This window comes from Moschus berezovskii, chromosome 23 (assembly GCF_049115385.1).
Source record: "Moschus berezovskii isolate FMDL1 chromosome 23, NW_MosBer_1.0, whole genome shotgun sequence".
Taxonomy (NCBI): Eukaryota; Metazoa; Chordata; class Mammalia; order Artiodactyla; family Moschidae; genus Moschus; species Moschus berezovskii.
Genome location: NC_142482.1, coordinates 34217385 through 34243297, shown reverse-complemented (window position 1 = coordinate 34243297; position 25913 = coordinate 34217385). Strand labels below are relative to the sequence as shown.

Here is a 25913-nt window from a genome sequence, read left to right as displayed (position 1 = left end):
GGAGAAGGGAAAGGCTACCCACTCCAGTATTCTGGTCTGGAGAATTCCATGGACTGTATAGGCCATGAGGTCACAAAGAGTCTTACACGACTGAGCGACTTTTACTTCCCCCAATATTTTCAACAGCCTATCATTCTGATAAATATGCCTTTTGATGCATATTTAAATTTCTGTTCTTCCAACCAAGTGTTACAAACTCCTTCTTTCTGATCAAGTGATATACATTTTTCAAAGCAACTTAGATGTCACTTCCACCATCTATCTTTTACCCAGATAATCTCAAGGCACAGAACTCCCAATTACAATATATATTCTTTGTTCCAATTACTTGACACCAAACTGTACTACCTGGTAATGTTCATATATGTGTATCTTTCCCTCAATACTATAAGTCTCAGAAAAAAATACCATGATGTGTCCTTCTCTCTGTACTCCCTAAGCATCTAGGTCAATATTTATTCACTCTACAAATATTTACACTACCACCTAGGTAACTGATCCTGTGTGTTAAGCTTTGGGAATACAGCAATAACCAAGAGAGAGATCTTGTCTCAATACGTGCTTACTGACAGTATCAATCACTGCAACACTCAAGCTGCTCCCATTCTGACATAATCTATGGGAACAAATAATAATTACAGGTACGGTGTCTCCAAGAATGAAAAACAGGCTATTCACAGTAATTATAGATTATCACTAGATAGCAATGTGTTGCTTTGCACTAAAATAAGAACCAGGACTTCCCTGGTGATCCAGTGGTTAAGAATCTGCCTTCCAATGCAGGGGACATGGGTTCCATCCCTGGTCCAGGAAGATTCCACATGCTGCAGGGCAGCTAGGCCCCTGCACCACAACTACTGAAACTCACAGACCTCAAGTCTGTGCTCCCCAACAAGAGAAGTTCAGCATTAAGACGTTCATTCACCCCAATGAAGAGTAGTCTCCGTTCCCTGAAACTAGAGAAAGCTGTAAGCAGCAAGGAAGACCCAGTGCAACCAAAAATAAATCAATAAAGAAAATATTTTAAAAAAGAACCAAAGTTCTAAGCAATTTTATTTATTAAAAGTTGAGCAGCTATTTTGTGGCTACAAGTATTTGAAATGTTAAATTAGTAATTAAAGCAAGATCCAAATGAAAATGGCTTCCTGGGTGGTACCAGTGTTAAAGAGCCTGCCTGCCAATGCAGGAGATATGAGACGTGGGTTCGATCCCTGGGCTGGGAAGATTCCTGGAGGAGGGCATGGCAACCCACTCCAGTATTCTCATCTGGAGAATCCCATGGACAGAGGAACCTGGCAGGCTGCAGTCCATAGGGATGCACAGAATCAGACACGACTGAGGAGACTTAGCGCATATGCACACAAAAACATGACTATAGTAGTGAAAAACAGAGATCCATGGATGGATTTCAAGGACGTTCGGAAGGCAACTGTCAGGAGTTACCTGTGACTGAATGTAACCATAACAGTAAAGCGGTCTAGGAAAACTTCTGAATTCCAAGATCCTTTTAGTTAGTGGTACTTGAACTAAAATAGTGGTAAAGGAGAAAGAAAATAGTATCTGCGTATCGGCCACTTGGAATTTTTGCACTGCCGAGGGAAACAGGCTCTCAGCATCAGGACATGCAGCAGTCACAGTTACAGCTGTCCCTACTGGAGTCTAAGGGTCGGAATGGGAAATGTCAAGCCTCTTTGTATGGGGTACAGAGAGCTACTGGGTGATGGATCCTAACCTTCTAGTCAAAGCTATGGTTTTTCCAGTAGTCATGTATGCATGTGAGGGTTGGACTATAAAGAAAGCTGAGTGCAGAAGAATTGACACAGCTTTTGAACTGTGTCTTTGGACAAAACTCTTGAGAGTCCCTTGGACTGCAAGGAGATCCAACCAGTCCATCCTAAAGGAGATCAGTCCTGACTATTCATTGGAAGAACTGATGCTGAAGTTGAAACTTCAATAGTTTGGGCACCTGGTGTGAAGAACTGACTCATTTGAAAAGACCCTGACGTTGGGAAAGATTGAAGGTGGGAGAAGAAGGGGACAACAGAGGATGAGATGGTTGGATGGCATCACCGACTCAATGGATATGAGTTTGAGTAAACTCTGGGGAGTTGGTGATGGACAGGGAGGCCTGGCATGCTGCGGTCCATGGGGTTGCAGAGTCAGACACGACTGAGCAACCTGAACTGAACTGAAGATAAGGAGTTAATTCATTCCTTTAAATCTTGAAAACTAAGCATGAAAGCAAATCATCTATTACTCATCTGCCCTCAATGAAGATAGGCATGTCTTCAACCAGGGCCTGCTGAACTTGAAGCCTGCAGCCTTGGATCAGGACTTCTGGGCATTTTTCCAAGACTTGAATTTCTAGATCACAAAATTGTTGTGGAAGGGAAAAAGAGGAGTGAAACCCTGACATGTTTGTGAGCAAACCATTAAAATGCCAATTTTATCTGAGTGCATGGTTGGCAGTACACTGGTATTGAGCAGCAAACTCAAATATCTATGGAATTTTCCAGTCAGCCCTTTCAGTTCAGTTCATTTCAGTTCAGTCGCTCAGTCGTGTCCGACTCTTTGTGACCTAGATTCTGTTACTTCAGGAGATCCTGTTTGGAAAGGAGCGCCTCCTTTCTCAGCCACCTTCTGGGCATTTTGAATCCTCATATCTCCATCCTCCTCCTCCTCCTACTGTTCTGTTTAGGTGTGTGAGCAGACATTTATTTTTCCTCATCAAGTGATGGTAATGATGGTAAATGTGTAGAGTTTTCACGGTGCGTCCCTGGAAGGAGTCCAGGGAGTTGACCGAATAATTCAATTGGCCTGTGACTGCGCTGAGGTCATAAAGCCTGGTGACGTCGCCCCCACGTGGCTGGTGCGGTATTTTACAACCGCAGGAGGGGCGAGCCAGGGGGTGTCTGGCTGCCGCTCTGCAGCAGAAGATCTCGGCTCTCCCACCAGGGTAAGAATTAGAGTGGACTGGAAAACCGGAAATGCCCAGGGCTGGGAGGTGGGATGAGTTCGAAGGGATGAGAGATCTTCTCATCCTCCGCGCCTCTTCTCACGTGGGTACATGAGCTGTTTCAGTTCAAACAGATAAAAGTGTGGTCAGTTTTGTTGCTCGGCACCTAGCACAGAGGAACCTGACGGGCTATGGTCCATAGGGTCGCAAGTAGCCGGACACGACTGAAACGACTTACATAGTGTACACCTAGGCACCAAAGATTCGACATCCTCTCCAGGGTGTACTATGGAAATTCTTTACCTATCTGAAAAGTAAATCGTTCAATGTATGTGAAACACTCTGAGACAGCAGAAGGCTGAAGTCATTTCTAACTCTGGCTTTTCATGAGATCAAACTAAAAGAGCTTTGGTTTTTTTTATTTTTTTGAATAAACAGTTATTAGAAACTGTTTATTATAAACAACTATGGCTGTGAACTCGTCTGGATTTTATGTAATCTGTTGGCTTCCAGGAAAAGATATGAATAAATATAGGTGGGACCCTCTCCCCAGATCCACTCAATACATGCCCAACTATATATAGAAATTACTTTCTAGAGAGTGTATGGGTTGGAGGTATAAATAAGGAGTTGGGAGTTTTCAAAATATATTTTATATGTTATATTTTGAAATCTTCAAAATATCACAGTATACTGTGATATTCCAAGAAAATTAGTCAACCAACAGTTAACTGATTTTTTTTTAAGAAGACCACGTCTTTGTTAATGTGTGAAGGAAATACCAGGACATCAAAACACAATCTGATCTCAGAAGGAGATTATGGTCTTACTAGGTAAGATCCAATAAATGCAGTAAATTATTAAAGAAAATATCAACTAAATAATTGAGTCAAGTTTTAAGTTTGTGACAGATTGTTGATACTACCTATCCCTATTTCCGGCTTCCCTTGTGGTTCAGATGGTAAAGAATCTGCCTGCAGTGCAGGAGACTCAGTTTTGATCCCTGGGTCGAAAGGATCCCCTGAAGAAGGGACTGGCTACCTACTCAATATTCTTTCTTGGAGAATTCCATGGACAAAGGACACTGGTGGGCTATAGTCCATGGGGTAACAAAGAGTCAGACAGAGCTGAGCAACTAACACTTTCACACACACACACCTCTTCTTCCTGTCTTTATTAAATGTTCTCTTTTCCCTTGCTCTAGGATTATGAAAGCATACACCATGCTCTTCCTGCAGAAACTGTAGAAGAACCATGTCACCCTGGTCTTAAAACATACGAAAGGGCACAGTGCTTTTCCATTTGTAGGTATTGAAGGAAAATAATGGGATCCATGAATGTGGGTTTAAAGGAATAAAATAGCAACTTTTCTTTAAATATATGCTCACAAAAAGTGTCATTGCTTTCATTGATGCAACAAAAACGATTATAGGCTGGGTGAGTGAGGGAGTGGGTGAGGAACGAGGCAAAGAAGAGTATGTGGCATCTTTTGTCTATTGAATTATGGAATTATGGGTTACCTAATACAAACCTATAACATGATTAAGCTATACAAAATTGTCAGGCTCATGTGTATGTCTTTCAATGAGTGATGAGGATACAACATCCCAGATGTTAGATCACTTTCCTACAGTTAGCCAGAAAGTCTCCAGTGGCACTGGGCCTTGAATATAAGAATATATGAATAGATTATAATGATTTTTTTCCTCTGACACCTGGAAGTAAATGCAGGTTTTCTAAACACTACTAAAACCAGCAATTCAAACCGTGCATTTACTGAGAGAGAGTATGATTTCAGCAGACTACCACTCATTGCAAAGGATAATAATAAAATTATTAATCATTTCCATTTATTGAGTAGTCTATACCAGGCATTCTATTAGGTGTTTTGTGTATATTATGTCACTCAGTGTTCAAAACAAACCTATGATATGACAATCCACAGTTTATAGAAAAGAAAACTAAAGCTCAGAAAAGATTTCCCGGAAAAGATGCTTTCCAAAGACTATCCAATAAGCTATACAAAGTTGGTAACTGGGAAGTAAAAGTCATGGAAAGCTGAGCCATGGATGTTCAGCTATAAGGTAAGATCTGGGTCACTGCCACAGTGATTAACCAGTCTTCAGTGCTTATTATAGAAATACTCAGCCAAAAGGCAGCATCTATCCCCAAGAAAAAGAAATGCAAAAAAGCAAAATGACTGTCTGAGAAAGCCTTACAAATAGCTGTGAAAAGAAGAGAAGTGAAAAACAAAGGAGAAAAGGAAAGATATACCCATGTGAATGCGGAGTTCCAAAGAATAGCCAGGAGAGATAAGAAAGTCTTCCTCAGCAATCAATGCAAAGAAATAGAGGGAAAAAAATAGAATAGGAAAGACTAGAGATCTATTCAAGAAAATTAGAGATACCAAGGGAACATTTCATGCAAAGATGGGCTCAACAAAGGACAGATGGTAGGGACATTAAGCAGAAGATATTAAGAAGAGGTGGCAAGAATACACAGAAGAACTGTACAAAAAAGATCTTCACAACCCAGATACTGATGATGGTATGATCACTCACCTGGAGCCAGACATCCTGGAATGTGAAGTCAAGTGGGGCCTTAGAAAGTATCACTATGAACAAAGCTAGTGGAGGTGATGGAATTCCAGTTGAGCTATTTCAAATCCTAAGAGATGATGCTGTGAAAGTGCTGCACTCAATTTGTCAGCAAATTTGGAGAACTCAGCAGTGGCCACAGGACTGGAAAAGGTCAGTCTTCATTCCAATCCCCAAGAAAGGCAATGCCAAAGAATGCTCAAACTACCGCACAATGGCACTCATCTCACACACAAGTAATGCTCAAAATTCTCCAAGCCAGGCTTCAGCAATACGTGAACTGTGAACTTCCAGATGTTCAAGCTGGTTTTAGAAAAGGCAGAGGAACCAGAGATCAAATTGCCAACATCCGCTGGATCATGGAAAAAGCAAGAGAATTCCAGAAAAACATCTATTTCTGCTTTATTGACTATGCCAAAGGCTTTGACTATATGGATCACAACAAACCCTGGAAAATTCTGAAAGAGATGGGAATACCAGACCACCTGACCTGCCTCTTGAGAAACCTATATGCAGGTCAGGAAGCAACAGATAGAATTGGACATGGAACAACAGCCTGGTTCCAAATAGGTAAAGGAGTACGTCAAGGCTGTATATTGTCACACTGCTTATTTAACTTCTATGCAGAGTCCATCATGAGAAACGCTGGGCTGGAAGAAGCACAGCTGGAATCAAGATTGCAGGGAGAAATATCAATAACCTCAGATATGCAGATGACACCACTCTTATGGCAGAAAGTGAAGAATTAAAGAGCCTCTTGATGAAAGTGAAAGAGGAGAGCGAAAAGGTTGGCTTAAAGCTCAACATTCAAAAAACAAAGATCATGGCATTCAGCCCCTCATTTCATGGCAAATAGATGGGGAAACAGTGGACACAAGTGGCTGACTTTATTTTGGGGCTCTAAAATCACTGCAGATGGTGATTGCAGCCATGAAATTAAAAGACTCTTTCTCCTTGGAAGGAAAGTTATGACCAACCTAGACAGCATATTAAAAAGCAGAGACATCAATTTGTCAACAAAAGTCCATCTAGTCAAGGCTATGGTTTTTCCAGTGGTCATGTATGGATGTGAGAGTTGGACTGTGAAGAAAGCTGATCACCGAAAAATTCTTGCTTTTGGACTGTGGTGTTGGAGAATACTGTTGAGAGTCCCTTGGACTGCAAGGAGATCCAACCAGTCCATCTTAAAGGAGATCAGTCCTGGGTGTTCATTGGGAGGACTGATGTTGAAGCTGAAACTCCAATATTTTGGCCACCTGATGCCAAGAGCTGACTCATTTGAAAAAAACCTGAACCTGGGAAAGATGAAAGCAGGAGGAGAAGTGGACGACAGAGGATGTGATGATAGATGGCATCACCGACTCAATGGACATGAGTTTCGGTAAACTCTGGGAGTTGGTGATGGACAGGGAGGCCTACAGTGCTGCGGTTCATGGCGTCACAAAGAGTCAGACTTGACTGAACGACTGAATTGAACTGAACTGAGATTTTAGTACACATAAGAAGAGTGAGAATATGCTTTACTTGTGTGCATGCTCAGTTGCTCAGTCATATCTGATTCTTTGTGACCCTATAGACTGTAGTTTATCAGGCTGCTCTGTCCATGGGATTCTTCTGGCAAGAATATTGGAGTGGATTGCCATTTCCTCCTTCACAGGATCTTCCCTACCCAGGGATTGAACCTGTGTCTCCTGCATTTCCTGCATTGGCAGGCAGATTCTTTACCACTGAGCCACCTGGGAAGCCCTGTTCTTTACTTACTCAAGTTAAAAGCTAAATAATGTCAAAAACAACATCAGATAACTGGCAATGAAATTGAAAGCCATTGGTGTAAAAAAATATTCTATTTTGGAAATGTATTGATTTAGATTTACTTGCAAACCAGAATGTTCTAAAGCAGAAGTAGATGTAATATATACTGTACACTAATCTCCTCTGCACCTTTTTCTTCGTACAGACAAAGCAGACTCTTCATCCTGCTCTGAAAACCAACAGTAAGGTATAACTCATTTATTTAAATGTGAACATTTTGTCAATCATTTTTATTTGGCCGGGGTAAAATTACACGTTTAATAAATGTATCCATGATTTTCAAGCTTAATGGATAAATGTTTATTGAGAGAATGATCTTGGGTCAGTTCTACTCTTACTATGTTAAGTTGAAACAAGTGAATTTTTTACATCTGATTCTAAAATACATAATATATTCCATTTTTCTGGAAACTTTTTTCCAAAAGTTTCCAACTTTTGGATATACAAGTATCTATTTTTTACTTTGAAACAATTATACTAAAAACTATATTTCATAGAAACATGCAAAATATGACAATTTGTATATATTATATACCCTTCCATGTTAGTGATTTTTATTATGAACATATATGTTTATATATTAACATGGGGATTTTTTTAAAAAATAATTAATTTGTTTATTTTCTGTCTATTTTTTTAATTGGAGGCTAATTATTTTACAATATTATATTGGTTGGTTTTGCCATACATTGCCATGAATCTGCCCCAGGTGTACATGAGTTCCCCTTCCTGAACCTCCCTCCTCTCCTTATCCTCCCTCTGGGTCAGCCCCATGCACCAGCCCTGATCATCCTGTATCATGAGTCGAACTTGGACTGGTCATTCATTTCACATATGATAATATACCTGTTTCAATGCCATTCTCCCCAATCATCCCACCCTCACCCTCTCCCAGAGTCCAAAAGACTATTCTATACATCTGTGTCTCTTTTGCTGTCTTGTATACAGGGTTATCATTATCATCTTTCTAAATTCCATATATGTGCATTAATATACTGTATTGGTGTTTTTCTTTCTGGCTTACTTCACTCTGTATAATAGGCTCCAGTTTCATCCACCTCATTAGAACTGACTCAAATGCATTATTTTTAATGGCTGAGTAATACTCCATTGTGTATATGTACCACAGCTTTCTTATCCATTCGTCTGCAGATGGACATCTAGGTTGCTTCCATGTCCTCGCTATTATAAACAGTGCTGGGATGAACATTGGAGTACATGTGTCTCTTTCAGTTCTGGTTTCCTTGGTGTGTATGCCCAGGAGTGCGATTGCTGGATCATATGGCAGTTCTATTTCCAGTTTTTTAAGGAATCTCCACACTGTTTTCCATAGTGGCTGCACTAGTTAGCATTCCCACCAACAGTGTAAGAGGGTTCCCTTCTCTCCACACCCTCTCCAGCATTTATTGCATGTAGACTTTTGGATAGCAGCCATTCTGACTGGTGTGAAATGTAACACAGAGATTGTTAAAATAAAGTATCTCCATTAGACTGCAAAATGATTGATTTTTCCCAGTTGAAACTATATTTTCCTTTCAATGTACATTGACTTAGACATCATAATTGGATGATGGCTAATTTCTAACATTACTTTAGAACTTGTCATTGGCATAGGTCAATTAACTCTTCTAAGCCTCAATCCTTTCATTGGTAAAATACTGCCATACCCACCAAGGTATGAGAGTGAAATTAGACATTACATTTTACCATAAACTATCCATAAATGCTCATTCTCCACCCTTTGAAAATCATATTATTGAGAAGGAAGGCAATACACAGACTAAGTATCAACTGTCTACTCTTTACAAATTAATAAGACCTAAAAAGTACTGGCTTCCCTGGTAGCTCAGTTGCTAAAGAGTCCACCTGCAATGCAGGAGACCCCTGTTCAATTCCTGGATCAGGACGATCCCCTGGAGAAGGAATATGCTACCCACTCCAGTATTCAGGCCTGGAGAACTCCATGGACCGTATAGCCCATGGGGTCACAAAGAGTTGGACATGACTGAATGACTTTCAGAAGAAGTACTGCAGATAAATACTTTAGAATTTTCTTTCCCTCCAAGAATTTGGGAGTACCAATTTCATAGGAAGAGAGTTAATCAAGGTATCATTCTTTAATTTACAAAGTGAGCAGTTGATATGACTAATAGTAGAAAGGGAATATGAGTTCTTCCTAAACTTAGTTCTTGCTGCTTCACCTAAAGGACAAAGGATTTTTTGACACATTGAGAAAGAAGTGGACTCATGATGAGATGACGGTGATAAAATGTAGTTTCTTGACACCTGGGCAACTCAATACTAAGTATGGTTTTAAAAGTTAATAAAGATATTAAACCACCTTTCTACCTAATCATGGATTCAGCAGATTTGAACAGCCTGGACTTTCAGTACATTTGTTCTATTTGCATTTTTTCTATACTGGGAAATTTGAAAATATGGACAAGTATAAGGAAAAAAAATAAATATCACTTCTAATGCCTCCATTGGAGAAATAACTGCTAATAAAGTATTTGTGCATTTATTTCTGTGTAGTCACAACCCTGAAATCTTGATTAGAGTTGTTTGTAAATAAAAGGACAAACATCTAGTTTTCATAGAGAAGAGGAAACTAAGAGATGGTGTACACTGAAAATAAGCTTTCCCCAAAATTGAACTGAATAATCAATTGTTGCTATTGTTCTGTTGCTCAGTTGTGTCTGACTCCTTTCAACCACATGGACTGTAGCATTCCAGGCTTTTCTGTCCTTCACCATCTCCTGAAGCTTGCTCATGTCCATTGAGTCAGTTATGCCATCCAACCATCTCATCCTCTGTCATCCCCTTCTCCTCCTGCCTTCAATAATCAATGCAGGATCGTAATTATCTGTGAAGAAATCTGTTTTCTTTTCCCATATTTTCTTTCTGATGAGTTCAGGAGCAATAGAACTGGGCAGAGAAAAGATAGTATGTCCCTTGCCTTTACAGGTATAATTCAAAGGCAACTGTCAAGTTCTTTAGCTTAGAGACAGGGGTGGATCCACTGTGATTCCTCTGGCACCAAATGGTAATTCTCTCTTGTTACATTACTTTTGAATTGGAATCACAGCTCCATTGGAATAACCAATATCATTACATTCGTTCTTCCATCTTAGTCAGAGGTCCCTGTACTACATGTTTTGATGCAGATCTGTGTTCTCTTTGACTTATTCCTAGCAATGGCTTTACTCCCAGTGGTGCTGTTTCTGACCGCTGTGCTGCTCCCATCTTTCCCCACCGAAGGAAAGGTAAGGTTAAAATCAAAAATCTTCCCAGAACTCTTTGGGATGGCAAAAAGTGGAAGGTGGAGAGTGGAAAAAGTGAGTGTCTGGCACATCACTCATAGCTCAAAGAACTTAATTATCTAGATGAAAGTATAAGGATGCTATCAGTCACACAAGGCTATTGTGAAAACTTGAAATGTGACTTTTCCATAACAAGATAAAATACTGACCAAATGTCAAAGATTTAGTATTTAAAAAAAAAAAGAAAAATATTTCAGTATTTTTATATTGGGTACATGATGAAATGATCTGGGAAATTAATGTAGTAGGTTTCAGGGTTGTTGTAAAGAAATTAACACAATTTTGGTGGCTTTGCACATAGAAATTTATTCTCCCACAGTTCTGAAGGCCATAGCGTGAAATCCAGGTATCAGCAGGGTCACGCTCCCTCTGGAGGATCAAAGAGGAAGTCTGTTTGGTGTGTGTCTCCTAGCTTCTGGTGGTTTCTAGCAATCCTTGGTGTCCTTGGCTTGTGGCTGCATCACTGCAATCTTTGCCTCCATCTTCACATCACCTTCTCTTTGTGTCTCTTATAAAAACACGTGTCATTGGATTCATTTTTTGTTGGTCCCTGTCCTTAGGAACATAATAAGCAGATAGGAGAAATGGACGCATGATGAGACGATGGTGATAAAATGTAGTCAGACCCACGTTCACAGTATTTGTAGAGCTTTCAGAGGATTCAGTGCCAAAGAATGTTCAAAATACTGCACAATTGCACTCATCTCAGTTCAATTCAGTTCAGTCGCTCAGTCGTGTCCAACTCTTTGTGACCCCATGAACTAGGAGGCACACCAGGCCTCCCTGTCCAACACCAACCCTGGAGCCTACCCAAACTCATGTCCATTGAGTCGGTGAGGCATTAAAAAACATGAGTCTCTGCTTTTTAATATGCTGTCTAGGTTGGTCATAACTTTCATCTCACACGATAGCAGAGTAATGCTCAAAATTCTCCAAGCCAGGCTTCAACAGTACATGAACCAAGAACTTCCAGATGTTCAATCTGGATTTAGAAAAGGCAGAGGAACCAGAGGTCAAATTGCCAACATCCGTTGGATCATCGAAAAAAGCAAGCGAGTTTCAGAAAAATATCTACTTCTGCTTTGTTGACTATGTCAAAGCCTTAGACTGTGTGGATCACAACAAATTGTGGAAAATTCTTCAAGATATGGGAATACAAGACCACCTGACCTGCCTCCTGAGAAATCTGTATACAGGTAAAAAAGCAACAGTTAGAATCAGACATGGAACAACAGACTGATTCCAAATTGGGGGAGGAGTATGTCAAGGCTGTATATTGTTACCCTGCTTTTTAGCTTATATGCGGAGTACATCATGCAAAATGCTGGGCTGGATGAAGCACAAGCTGGAATCAAGATTGCCAGGAGAAATATCCATAACCTCAGATATGCAGATGACACCACCCTTATGGCAGAAAGTAAAGAAGTACTAAAGAGCCTCTTGATGAAAGTGAAAAAGAAGAGTGAAAAGTTGGCTTAAAACTCAACATTCAGAACAACTAAGATTATGGCACCTGGTCCCATCACTTCATGGCAAATATGTGGGAAACAATGGAAACAGTGACAGATTTTTTATTTTTGAGGGAAGTGGGGAGTGGTTCCAAAATCACTGCAGATGGTGACTGCAGCCATGAAATTAAAAGTCACTTGCTCCTTGGAAGAAAAGCTATGACAAACCTAGATAGCATACTAAAAAGCAGAGACATTACTTTGCCAATGAAGGTCCGCCTAGTCAAAGCTATGGTTTTTTCCAGTAGTTGTGCATGGATGTGAGAGTTGGACTATAAAGAAAGCTGAGCACCAAAGAATTGATGCTTTTGAACTGTGGTGTTGGAGAAGACTCTTGAGAGTCCCTTGGACTGCAAGAAGATCAAACCAGTCAATCCCAAAGGAAATCAGTCCTGAATATTCATTGGAAGGACTGATGCTGAAACTGAAGCTCCAATACTTTGGCTACCTGATGTGATAAACTGAATCATTGGAAAAGATGCTGATGCTGGGAAAGATTGAAGGCAGGAGAAGGGGATGACAAAGGATGAGGTGGTTGAATGGCATCAACAACTCAATGAACATGAGTTTGAGTAAACTCCGGGAGTTGGTGACAGGGAGGCCTGGTGTGCTGCAGTCCATGGAGTCTCAAAGAGTCGGACATGACTGAGTGACTGAACTGAACTGATGGGACTCAATACTAGAGGAGCAGAGAATAACTTATCCCAAGGTGTCAAGGGAAAATCAACAAAGGCCCCATCTGTTCAGACTTACACTTTAAAATTTTACCCATGCTCATGTAATATCAGCCTTTTTTCTAAATTTAGGCTATCCAATTGCTAGACCTTGTGGGAACAATTCACACACCCTACTCCATCTCCAGGTTTAGGACTCAACCCACCCTCAGCACACACACACATACAATGATACACCAAGAATATCTGCACCTGGTTTAATACCTTATCAGTTATATTTCTGTTACTAAAAGGAACAAAGCCAGAAATGGTACACTGATTGGATGGCTTTGCTTCCTCCAAATAGCCTTGGAGATATTTTTTAATGGGGTGTTTTGAGTGATTCCATAAAATCTACCTATAACAGAATCATTTTACTAGAATATTGACTGCACTTTGACTGAACCTGAACATTCTTAATCTAACAACATTCCTTCTCTAAGAACCGATACCATGTCAGGTCAAACTTACCCTTAAAATCCAGGGTGATTCTTGAGTCCCGCTCTTATCCCCCTGCCGCAGCGTGTGGATGAATTTGTCTTAATGTTCTTGTTGTATGCCTTTGTAGGCAAATTATAAAATATTATAAAGCATTCTCATTCGTATATTGAGAAAAATCACACCGAGAGTTCCCCTGAAACTCGAAATTGGCATTTGTGGCCTCAAAAGAGTTTTTAATTTGTCCTGACATGAATTACATCCCCATTCTCAAAGCTTCAAACTATCTTTCCTATTTGTTGTTGCTTTGGCTCAGTTCATTGACAATGCTTACCAATTCACAGTGTCCTGAATGGAACATTTTGTAAAGTAATCCTTGGTTCCTTAAATTAACTTATTGCCTCCTAAATGCAATTTTTTAGAAAATGTTTTAAAAAATAACCTTACTTTTATTTCCCTTTAGGATCCATCCTTTACGTCTCTGATAACCACTCAAACTCAAGTCCAAAGAGAAATTGTAAATAAACACAATGAACTAAGGAAATCAGTCTCTCCACCTGCCAGCAACATGCTAAAGATGGTAAGAAGCGGGAATATAAAGAAAGTAGTGTGAACCCAAGTTGGTAAGAGTAGGCAGCTTGTAACTGGCCTGTCTTAAAAATTGTGTGGCTTACAAATTTCTGTCTCTATTTTTAAATTTCATTTAGCTGTGTCATGGGCAGGGCAGAAATGAGTTTCCATTTATAATGGTTAAATAGTTTGTCAAAGTTATAAGGCAATAAAATAGGGAAGGCAGACCTAGAAGCCAAATCCTCAGACATCAAATGTGAAGTCTTTATTTTGTTCAAATCCTCCTCAGTCGAAAATAAAGAAATCTATCTTTCAGGATCAATGCCTTTTAGGGTGAATATTATAATAGCCCATTTTCCAGGAAATAGTCCATAAAAGCTGTCATCTCCCATATGGACATAGTGGGCTACAAATGGAATTGGCAATGACCTGCGTCTGCTTATTACTGTTGAAATGTAGTTACACTCCCTCACATGTTAATTAGTATTACGAGTAGCACCATTACTAAAAGATCTTAGGTGTGGCTGCTATGCTATCACAGTCAGATAATATTCTATTAGGCATTTCTCTCATTAAATATATCACCTGGGGACTTGTCTTTGTATGGTAACTGGCACTGGGGCAGATAAAGACACATATGCAAATAAAAAGATATTTTAATACCAATGACAATTAGATAATATTATAACTTAGTTGATAATGTAACTTTTAGGCCAACCTAGCATATCTACAGAAATTTTAAAGTAGTGCAAAATCAGCCTACCAATCAGACTTTAAAGCGTGTACTTCACTGGAGTTGAATCTTTGTGTATTTTGTTTTTCTTGGGACATTTAGGAATGGAGCAGAGAAGTGTCGGCCAATGCCCAGAAGTGGGCCAACAAGTGCACTTTAGAACACAGCAATCCAGATGAACGCAAGACCAGTACGTAAATCAATCAATGTTTCATGAGTAAATGAGCAAATAAAATACTGGACAAATAAAATAGGATAGACCACTCTGGGGCATTGTACCAAGAAGACTTTGCGAATAAATATATGGCTGTATTTTTAAAATAAAGTGTCTGTATATAGAGAGATGCATACTAGTACCAGATACGTACTAGTGAACAAAAAAGTACTGTATTGTGTTTGTTGATTGTTTCCATTATGCAGATTTACTTCTTATGCAGCATCTCATTTGTTCCTCTTGACCAGCTCATGGTAAAGAGGTCATGCATAATCATTTTTTCAATTTTCAAGACTAAGAAATAAGGATGTGAAGGAATGTGTTATGCAAAAACATAACAGGAAAGAATGTCATACATTGGAAAATTAACCAGGCTTCCTAATTTCTCACCCTTTGCCTTTTTTGTGTAGCTGTTTGATGTTTTGAAATCCATTTATTTTGCATTCCCAAAATGTATTAAAATATGTTGAATTATTCCTAAATTTTACACTAAAAATATATAAGATTTTTAATATCAGGATCGATATTTTGGGTGTGTTGATTCATTTCAGAAATTTCTGATAACAAACTGTCAAACATTTCATATAGACTATTGCCTATAATGTGTAGAATAATAGACTCAAAAAAATTATAAGACATATCAAAGATCATAAAAGCCATGGGGGGAAAAAACTTGTATGCATAAATGTTACATAAAATATTTTACATTATCAAGTATGATATGTACATAGACAAGCCCAGTTTAAAAGCAGTGGATAGTTTACCTGTTATTTCAGCAGAATTATTATTGTTTATATTGTTGGATGCAAGCATTATGATGAAATTACAAGAAGTGACTGCATTCAGTAGAATATTGGAACAAATGGCCTTAAAAATCCAAGTCTACTGTTGGATTCTTAGTTTCTGTCTTTCCCTATTAAAGGAGATATTCACAAACATTTTATACTCTCTTTAAGCAGCACACATACATTGTATTTCAAGTCACCAAAATGTAAATATTAAATGAGGGCTAAAAAAGGTAGGGAAAATTTTCTGGACTACAAGGCACTTATTTCTTTTTCGAATTCTTTTTTGTAGTAACACATTTTGTCAATTTTATAAAAAGATATTATGATAGTAAAGATCCAACATGCGATCTACCCTCTTAAGAAATGTTTCAGTGTATAATACAATACTGTTAACTACAGATGCCTTGTTGTCCATCAGATATCTAGAACTTACTCATCTAGCTTCCCTGAAAGTTTATGCCCATTGTTTAGTAACTCCCCATTCTCCCTTCCCCCAAGCCCAGCAACCACCATGCCACTTTTAGATTCTATGAATTTAACCACCATGCCACTTCACAATGACGGAATCAGGCACTAGTTGTCTTTCTGTGACTAGGTGGTTTCACTTAGCACAATGTTCTCAGGGGTCATCCACGTTGCTGCATGTTTCCTTCTTTTCTAAGGATGAATGATATTCCATTGTGTGTATAGACCACATTTTGTTTATCCATCATCTTTTGGTGGGCCCTCAGGTTGTTTCCACATCTTGGCTGTCATGAATAGTGCTGCAATGAACATAATAGTGCAAATAACTCCTCAAGATCCTGATTTCAATTCTTGTGGATAGTACTCAAACTCAGGACTGCTGATCATTTGATAGTTCTACTTTTAATTTTTTGAGTAAGCTCCGTACTGTTTCTCACAGCAGCTGTACCATTTTGCATTCTCACCAACAGAATATACAAGGATTCCAATTTCTCCACATCCTTGCTATCATGTGCTGTCTCTTTTTTTTATATATAAAATCTTGACAGGAGTAAGGTTATATATTTCACTGTGGTTTTGATCTGCATTCTCCTGAAGATTACTGACTTTTGAGTCCCTTTGCGTATACCTTTTGGTCATTTGGATATTATCTTTGGAAAAATGCCTCTTCAAGTCCATTGTGGTCAGAAAAGATTCTCAGTCATTTCCTCAGGAAGCTCCCAGAAAAAAAAAAAAAAAATGGATTTCTGGACATTCCATCCAATTCTTTCTCTCCCCAGGGAGAGGCTAGCCACTAGGGTATTTTGTTTGCTCACTCTTTGCTGAACCAGGAAGGGAAGTTATGGCAACCACCAGCCCAAATCTCTGTCTCTGTTCTTACTGGCCCCAGACTATGAGTTTATGCTAGGTCTTGTTAGCATTCCAAAACAGGCAAGTCAGGAAGCAGTTCTTCAGGCAGCCTCTGGAAAATGTGTGGCATCAGATAACCAAACCAGCTTCTTCCCTCCCCAGGGAGAAGCAGGCAGTTGAGGTCTTTTTCTGCTTACCCTATGCTGAGCTATGGAAAAGCGTTATGATATCTCTCAATCCAAATTGCCAACTCTGTTCTCCCCCAGGGAGCAAGACAGTGCTCCAGGACTGCAAGGAAGGTGCCAGTTCTTTGGGTAACTCCAGAGAAACTAGAGCATTGCACACATTGATCAACTCTACCTCCCAGGGTAGAGCTCAGAGCTAAGATTTTTCATCTGTTTGCTCTGGCACTGACCCAGGAGGAGTTATTGGATCTATCAACCCAGTCACCATCTCCCTTTTTATCTGACTATTTGAGCTCCAACACTAGCAAGACAGAAGCCAGCCCTGTGGGGTGGCTTGGAAAATTTGGGTTGCGGGACACATAAACCAACTCCTTCCCTCCCCTGGGAGAAGCAGGAAACTAGGGAGTCTCTTCTGATCATATGGCACTGTGCTGAGGGTAGGGACTCTTGCAAGAGGGTTTTCCAATTTCCCTACAGACTTCAGGGAGTCTGATTGTATATCCTTCAGAGTATGAAGCCTTAAAATTTGTTTCTTGATTTCTCACGAGGGCAATCAGTTCATGAATTGTTGCTGAGTCAGTGTGTCTGTTGAGGTTAGGAGAGGCCAAAGCTTCCTGTCCCAACATTCTGCTGATGTCACCTTCTGCAAAGTCCTTCCTGCCTAACTCCCTGAGGAGGGTTTGGCTTTGAGACATTATGATTTATTGATTAAGGAAAGATCAACAAGTTTTGAAAGCTGTCTTTCTCCTGGTGTCAGTTGCCTCTTGATTAGAGGTCTTAAAGTCTATCTGTTGGGGACTTCCCTGGTGGTTAACACTCAGAGCTTCCAATGTAGGGGGCTTGGGTTCAATCCCTGTTTGGAGAGCTAGATTCCCTGTGCCCTGTGGCACAGCCAAAAACTAAATTTAGCTATGCCCTGTGGCACAGCCAAAAGAAAAAAAAAAAAGACTGCCTATAAAATTTTTTCCCCTAAGTTTACACAAATCATAATCATATTTATTCTAGCTCTTATATGTGAAAAATCACTACTGAGGGTGAGTAAGAGGAAAGAAATAATAGAAGTTGTTTGCTGCCTTACTCAAGCTTACAATACAAAGCCGAAAGTACACACATTTTACATATAAAGGATTTAGAATGAAAAAGAAGGCATCTTCTACAGTCCAGAAGGAGAAGGATTTGTTTCGTTTTAATTTTTATTGAAATAAAGTTGTTTTACAATGTTGTGTTAGTTTCAGATGTGCAATAAGGTGATTCAAATATACATATATATAAATATATGTATTCTTTTTTTTACATCCTCTTCTAAGTTATTACAAGATATTGAGTATCGTTCCCTGTGCTAGACCGTAGGTCCTTGTTAGAATAATGTCTTCTCGACCTTTTCAAAGGTTGCACGTTGTGGCCAGTCTCAGCGGGATAGGTAGATCTGTCTTCTCTTTACCCTTGTAATTGATTCAGAATGGAAGCCCTTTTTTAATGTATCACAGTTAGAACATATAGGCAGAGTTTGAAGGGTAACATTCTTGTGTTCATATAGTTGACTTCTCTTGCCTTGGCATGCTTTATTGTTGTCTTCATGATGATCTGTCCCTCCTTAGGTACAAAATGTGGTGAGAATCTGTACATGTCAAGTGACCCTACTGCCTGGTCAGATGCAATCCAAAGCTGGTTTGACGAGCACCACGATTTTGTCTATGGTGCAGGACCAAAGAGCGCCAGTGCAGTTGTTGGACATTATACTCAGGTAAGCAGAACAAACGAAAAACTTCGGCCACCAACGCTCTAACAGAGAAAGCGTCTCCAAATGATGACCAATTCCAATGTTCAGTTTAGGAGAAGAGCTTGTGTATAATAGAATCCTGGCATCTGGCTGGTATTTCATTTCAAACCATTTTTACCATGGTCTGCAAAATTCTTAGCAGGGAAGTACATTCTGTACTTTTCCAGCATTAGAAATGGATAAGGTAGTGAATGTACGTGAAATTTAGTATTTGCAAACTTTGTGACTTTGTTTCAGTAGTTTAAATATTTCCATAAGGCATATGGCTTAGAGTGAATCACTGTTTTACATTTGCTGTTATTTGCAGTTTAATATTTACCCTTCTTCTTTAATGTATTCTCACATATTCCCTTATGGATTTGTAGCTTGTCTGGTATTCATCTTTCCGTGTTGGATGTGGAATTGCCTACTGTCCCAGTCAAGAGAGTCTAAAATACTTCTATGTTTGTCAATACTGTCCTGCGTAAGTATACACTTTAAACTTTAGACCAATAATTCATTGGCAATTTAATATTTCAAAATACTTATATTTAACCAATCAAAATAAAAAGCTTATTTCAATCAAGAGAAGGGATAAAGTTTTGGAAATACTTTTTTAAATGAGATACATTCAACTCACCAGAGAAGGGATCGAGTTCTCAGTTCCTGAAACACTTTCCTCAGTTGTGAGTTGATGTCTTTTCTCTCAATTCCCTTTCCCTAGAGCTCAAGGTTATTCCCTGAGCACGTGTTATATACATTTCTCTAGATTGGGTGTCATTAATTCTTGTTAATGTCACATCTTAGGAATGGTGGAAGCTTATTGGCTAAGCAAGAGGTAGTAGTGGAGTAGAAAATAAAGGATAGTAAATTGTGATTTCAGCCCTTTCTGCTAAAATGTTCCAACTCCTACCTACCTTAAAAACCATGCACATTATTATCATTAGAAATGATTCATTCTTTGGGATCTCAAAGGTTTTTCAAGAGTGTTTTAAATACATTTCAGAGTCCCAAAAAAGATAACAGCTTAAGTTTTTGTTTCTCAGAAGTCTTCACAAAAAACTCTATAATAAACAATCCTTAATGTCTTTATTTATAGCAGGAAACATGCTTTTCAGTAAGCAATATGGTTGAAGTTATCCAGAACAAAGCCTACAAGTACATTGAAGATCTAACCTTATGCTATCTGTTAGTCTTGATTTCTTTTAAAACTTGGAATTCTTTACTACTACAGGCAGGGGGTCCCCAAAACCAAGCCTCCTACAGGATTTACTTGATACTATAGGTGGTTCAGTTAGTAAAGAATCTGCCTGCAATGCAAGAGACCACCTGCAATGCAGGATACCTGGGTTCAATCCCTGGGTCAAGAAGATCCCCTGGAGAAGGAAATGGCAACCCACTCCAGTATTATTGCCTGGAAAATCCCATGGACAGAGGAGTCTGGGGGGCTACAGTCCATGGAGGGTCACAAGAGTCAGACACGACTTAGTGACTAAACCACCATAGGTGACCAGGCACATGAACTTCCTTTTTGAGGAGTATGGCCTCCAAAGTCATTTTCCTACAAACACCTATCGGAGTTTAGTATTAATAGAAAGAATTGGTAGGTCATTTGGAGAAGGACAATTGAGGCCTAAGAAGACGTTGAACTGATCTCCTCCCCTGGAGACAATGAATCTGCACCTACATACAGAGCAGGTCCTCCTGAAGAAGACTTGTGGGCTGATTGAACAGCTATTGTACATAGAAGGGCCACGTAGAAACAGGGGGAAAGATGGAGCATGTATTCAAACTCAACGCCTGGCTGTGAGAGACGAGGCATTTGGAGCCAGGCATTTGAAGTGAGAGTTGGCGTGAATAATGAGGAAAAGCAGGTGTGAGAGAACCTCTTGAACACTTTTGTATCTGCGTCATCATTTCTCCAAGGGCCACCAGCACGCATACTGCCGTGTTCTGTGCAGGGAGACTTGCCTTGGGCCCTTGACTCCCTTGACACTGCTGAGATTTGGATTCCCGTGTATTTTCCAATGAATTACATGAACAGTCAATAGGATAATGATCATCAGTGAATTACAAGTTAGTCACTGTAATTGATTATACTCAGGATATTGGTGTTTATCAAAACCTTTAAAACTAACGTTCTTGTTTTAGTAAATGTAAAAATCTCTCACATACCACCTCTGGAAACTCACAAGCCTTCCCTAACTTTTCAGGCCCACAGACATACACATCATAAACCACTTAAGTACGAGAACATCATCTAGAAATTAAATATATGTATATTTAATGTGATATATTTATGGGAGCTTTGTTGTCCCTAGTTGATAGTAGAGAAATTATGGTATCTATCCTCTTTTAAATATAAAATTATATTGTAACATTGAGTATTCTTTTTAATACTGCAACCCCCTACCACCAGGACCTTCCCCTGTCTCTGTAAGGGATATATTTACTCCTAGTCAGCTCATTGAGGTGAGCGCCTTACCAGTTTGACTGAGACTTCTCTGGTGGCTCATATGGTAAAGAATATGCCTGCAATGCAGGAGACCTGGGCTCAATCCCTGGGTTGGGAAGATTCCCTAGAGAAGGGAAAGGCTACCCACTCCAGTATTCTTGCCTGGGAAATCCCATGGGCAGAGGAGCCTGGCAAGCTACCGTCCATGGGGTCACAAAGAGTCAGACATAACTTAGCTACTAAACAACAACTGGGAGATGAAAAGTGTATTGCCATAAAAATTTACTCTGAAAGCTTTAAACTAATTATGCCAACTTAGTTGCTCAGCCTGAAGAATTAGAGTCAAGGAGATGGGTCAATGTGTGTGAAGTGTCTCCTTAATTTGGATGTTATCTAAATTATCTACATATTGGGAATTGTAATTTTTCAGTTTTGTTAACATAACTAAAAACATTTAGTAACTTAACATACCTTGAGTGATTGATGTTGCTCTTGGCAACCAAACAGCGAAGTGAAAAATATTTAACATTGTGTATTTTAAATTGCAGTGGTAATAACGTGAGTAAAAAGAATACCCCTTACCAACAAGGAACACCTTGTGGCAGTTGTCCTGGTAACTGTGACAATGGATTATGCAGTAAGTTTGAAATGATTAACTTGTATTATAGTCAGGAATTTATATATAGGGACTTCTCTGGTGGTCTAGTGGTTAAGGTTCCATGCTTCCAATGCAAGAGACATGGGTTTGATCCCTGGTTAAGGAATTAAGATCCCACATGCCACACAGAGTGGTCCAAAATATTTTTTTTAATTAAAAAAAAAAAGAACTGGTATTTAATTTTCTTTTTACAGATTAAGAAATCTCCTAGCAAAGTTAAATAATGTCTTTATGCAAAAGACAAAACGATTATTCAACAGAGTATAAGTAAATATTTTACACACTTCAATAACCTTCGTATTCTTTTCAATGAAAAGAGTACAGACATACCTCACTATAAGAAAGAGATAACGCTACAGAAAGTTACACACATTTGGGGGTTTCTCAGTACTCATGAAAACTATTTTACACTATCCTGTAGCCTATTAAGTGTGAAATAGTATTATGTCTAAAACCAATGTATTTAAGTTAACATAAATAGTACTTTCAGAAAAATGCTCTAATAGATTAGCTTGATGCAGGGTCACCACAAACCTTCAATTTTTAAAAAAACAAAACACAATATCTGCAAAGCACAATAAAGTGACATGAAATAAAATCAGGTATACCTATATTACCGCATGTAAGATGAAATGAAACATCTAGGATTCATTTGTTTCTGGGACCATGGAGAGCTCATTAATAGCTATTCATCCATGCTTCTGATAGTTTATTTTATCAACATTAATACCGTTACACCAAAGATTGTATTTTGAAAGAGCAAAATGTATAAATTTAAGGATGTGTGACCACATTATGGCTCAGTCTACACCAACAAACTAAATATTTCTCTTTTTACAAATGAGTCCCTCATAATGATTTAGCATTTTTTTCCTATAGTATAATTGGAAGCATGGTGATTAACATAATAAATGATCACAGTCCTATAATTTAATCATGATTGTATGCACATTTTTAATGACAAAATCCAATCTGTACTTGATATTGGTCCACAGAGTCCACGAATATATTGTTGAAAGGGAAGGAATAAAATAAATGTTATAGATGTCATTTCTAAAGTTGTCATGATCTGAAACAAAAATAGCTGTTGGCTTTTTATAGTTGGGATACTTTTATTAAAATTATTACTAACAGTAGAGTTGACATATTCCCTGAGATTTTTACCTTCAAATGAATTCATCTATAGCTCCACATTCTTTCTTACTGAATTATAGAACTAGAATTCAGAATGTTGATGATGTCAGAACTATAAATCAACTAGAGGAAAACTATCAACTTAAAAAAATGTGGACTATCTCTGCCTCTACTGAATGCTATATTTGCTAAGGAGCTTGGAATTTATCCTATTAGCAATAAGCACACAACTCAAAGGTTTTCAACAAAAGAGTGCCAAGGGTCAGAATAATGTTTTATAAAGAGCTTTCTAGCAATGGTGTAGAAACTATTGGATGGAAGTCAGTTAAAAAACTGTTAAAAAGAATTAAAAAGAAATTGAGGGACTTGCCTGGTAGCCCAGTGGCTGCGACTCCAACTTCCCAATGCAGGGGGCCTGGGTTCGATCCCTGGTCAGGGAATTAGATCCCACATGCCACAGTTGAGTCTCAGCGAAGCCAAATAAAGAAATCAGATGTCTTGACTGCATTTCTGGCAAAGTGAATGAGGAAGAGTGGACAGGGCTGAGAGGCAGGACGTAGAATAGCCAGTGTTACCAGACTAGCCGACCAGCAGCTGCTGGTCTCAGGTGGTCTTTGAACACTGTGGCTAGTAAGATGAAGGAACTAAATCTTTAATTTCTCCTAATTTAGAGTAATTTAAGTTTAAATAGCTCTGTGTGGCTGGTATGTCCCATATTAGAGTCTGCAGGTATTTTCATTTTTCACTCTTTGCTTAAGGGAGCAAAGTAGGTCAAATCATTCTAGAAACATATCACCAAGTTCAAAATAAAACGTGGTGGGTTGATCAGTGCACTCAGCTAAGGCACCTCGTATGTCCCTCGAGAAGTGAAAGGCCCTTCATGGTGTGAGTGACCCTGACTTGCTTATCCAGTCTCCCTGCCTCCTGTGTACACTTTGGATGTGTGGATTGCTTTGTTGCTACTGAGATAAACGATGATGACGTTAACTCGTCTGTTCTGTTTCAGCCAATACTTGCGAGTACGAAGATCTCCTCAGCAACTGTGATTCCCTGAAGAAAACAGCTGGCTGTCAACACGAGTTGCTCAAGGAAAAGTGCAAGGCTACTTGCCTGTGTGAAGGCAAAATTTACTGAAATGCGCAATCTGCATTGTGTAGGACTAAATGGAGAAAAGCTCATCACTTAGGTGACACATACCAGGAGGGAGACTGTAGACATGTTAGATATGCATTCGATTTCCAACAGTAATGAACCTTTATTCTCCTGGATATTTACAGAGACCTCTTTCATACAGCGGTTCACAAAAGTAGCACAGTCTACCATGACAACTTTGGACTGATACAGACTTGTCACGTTACCTTTAATTAATTGAAGCAAGTTGAAGATTTTTTAAAGCTGTACAACCACAGGACTTAGTCTGGATTAAAATTGTTACATTTCCTGAAACAACATGCCAAAAAAAGAAGACTGTAACATTGTCACTTCTTAGAATGAATTCAAAAATTGGCATCTACCTTTGTTTTCCAACCTCTTCTTTAAACAAAAGCAAACAACTTTAAGAATAAAGAACTTATCTAAGCAAACATATGGATGTGATTTAAATAAATAAAATATGAAATCATATTTTATAATATTTATACATAACCTTAGTTAGACTCAGCCCAGATAAATGATAAGACAAATCAAAATTTCTGCAAACAGCTGCCTATAAAATTAAATTTTAACAATAATAATAACAAAATGAATTAGTTATATTCTCATTTGTTTTTTGACTTTTTGATCTCCTAACTGGCTTGGTAGGACTTCCCTGGTGGCTCAGATCGTAAAGGATCCGCTTACAATGTGGGAGATCTGGGTTCGATCCTTGGGTCAGGAAGATCCTCTGAAGAAGGAAATTGCAACCCACTCCAGTACTCTTGCCAGGAAAATCCCACAGACGGAGGAGCGTGGTAGGCTATAGTCCATGGGGTCTCAAAAGAGTCATGACTGAGCGACTTCACTTTCACTTAACTGGTTTGGTACCCTATTTTTTGTGTTTAAAAGAAAAGTCAATACAAATAACACATGTATTCTTTGGCCGAAATGTTTGTTCGGGTTTTTCTGTACTATGTAATGAACGTTTTAGCCAACCCAATACCTTCACATTTATGGAAAAATGTAATGGCAACCCACTCCACTGTTCTTGCCTGGAGAACCCCAGGGACAGGGGAGCCTGGTGGGCTGACGTCTATGGGGTCGCACAGAGTCAGACACGACTGAAGCAACTTAGCAGCAGCAGCAGAAGTACATGCAACATACGAAAAGTGTACAAAAACTAAAGAGATTGGTTACATAGAGTAAGTGGCCCCAGAAGGGAGTGGGCGGGATGGGGAGTGTCAAAATGGTAGGAATAAATGTGTGGGGGGAGTGACTTCTTCATTTGTGTAGCTTTATTTTGTGATTTTTGTTAATATTTCACACACTCTTTAACATAAAATATAATCAACAGGATGGAGAGAAAATCTAAAATGTAATAGAAATAAGAATAAACTATACTGATTATAAAATAATCACCATAAAATTTGAAAAAGAATTCAACTAATGTTTGAATGCTATATTTAGACTGTGTGTCTTCTATATATTTATACAAACAAATATTCAATTCTAGTGAATAAAATTTTGCTTTTAACATAGACCCGTGGATTAGTAGTTCAGTTCAGTTCAGTTCGGTTGCTCAGTCGTGTCCGACTCTTTGCAACCCCATGAATCACAGCACG

General features: G+C 38.9%; 1 protein-coding gene and 1 long non-coding RNA gene across 3 annotated transcripts in view; one reads left to right on the top strand and one right to left on the bottom strand.

Moving 5' to 3' along the window:
• Positions 1-7519: 7519 nt before the first annotated feature.
• Positions 7520-24291, top strand: CRISP2 (cysteine rich secretory protein 2). 2 transcript variants are annotated; one of them, XM_088831153.1, is made up of 8 exons: positions 7520-7547; positions 10561-10631; positions 13811-13927; positions 14753-14840; positions 18750-18895; positions 19297-19394; positions 21914-22002; positions 24164-24291. In XM_088831153.1, exons 2-8 carry the CDS (start codon positions 10563-10565, stop codon positions 24289-24291), a joined length of 735 nt encoding a protein of 244 aa, XP_088687279.1. In that variant the 5' UTR covers positions 7520-7547; positions 10561-10562. The 2 variants fall into 2 exon arrangements, with proteins under 2 accessions (XP_088687279.1, XP_088687278.1); XM_088831152.1 differs by having other exon boundaries at positions 10506-10631.
• LOC148774129 (uncharacterized) overlaps positions 10981-25913 on the bottom strand; it is a 29231-nt gene continuing 14298 nt past the window's right edge. The window contains exons 2-5 of the long non-coding RNA XR_016036030.1: positions 24516-24624; positions 15629-15777; positions 13381-13469; positions 10981-11243 (exon numbers count right to left, since the gene is read on the bottom strand). This is a non-coding gene — a long non-coding RNA (uncharacterized LOC148774129). The remainder of the gene's footprint in view (positions 11244-13380; positions 13470-15628; positions 15778-24515; positions 24625-25913) is intronic.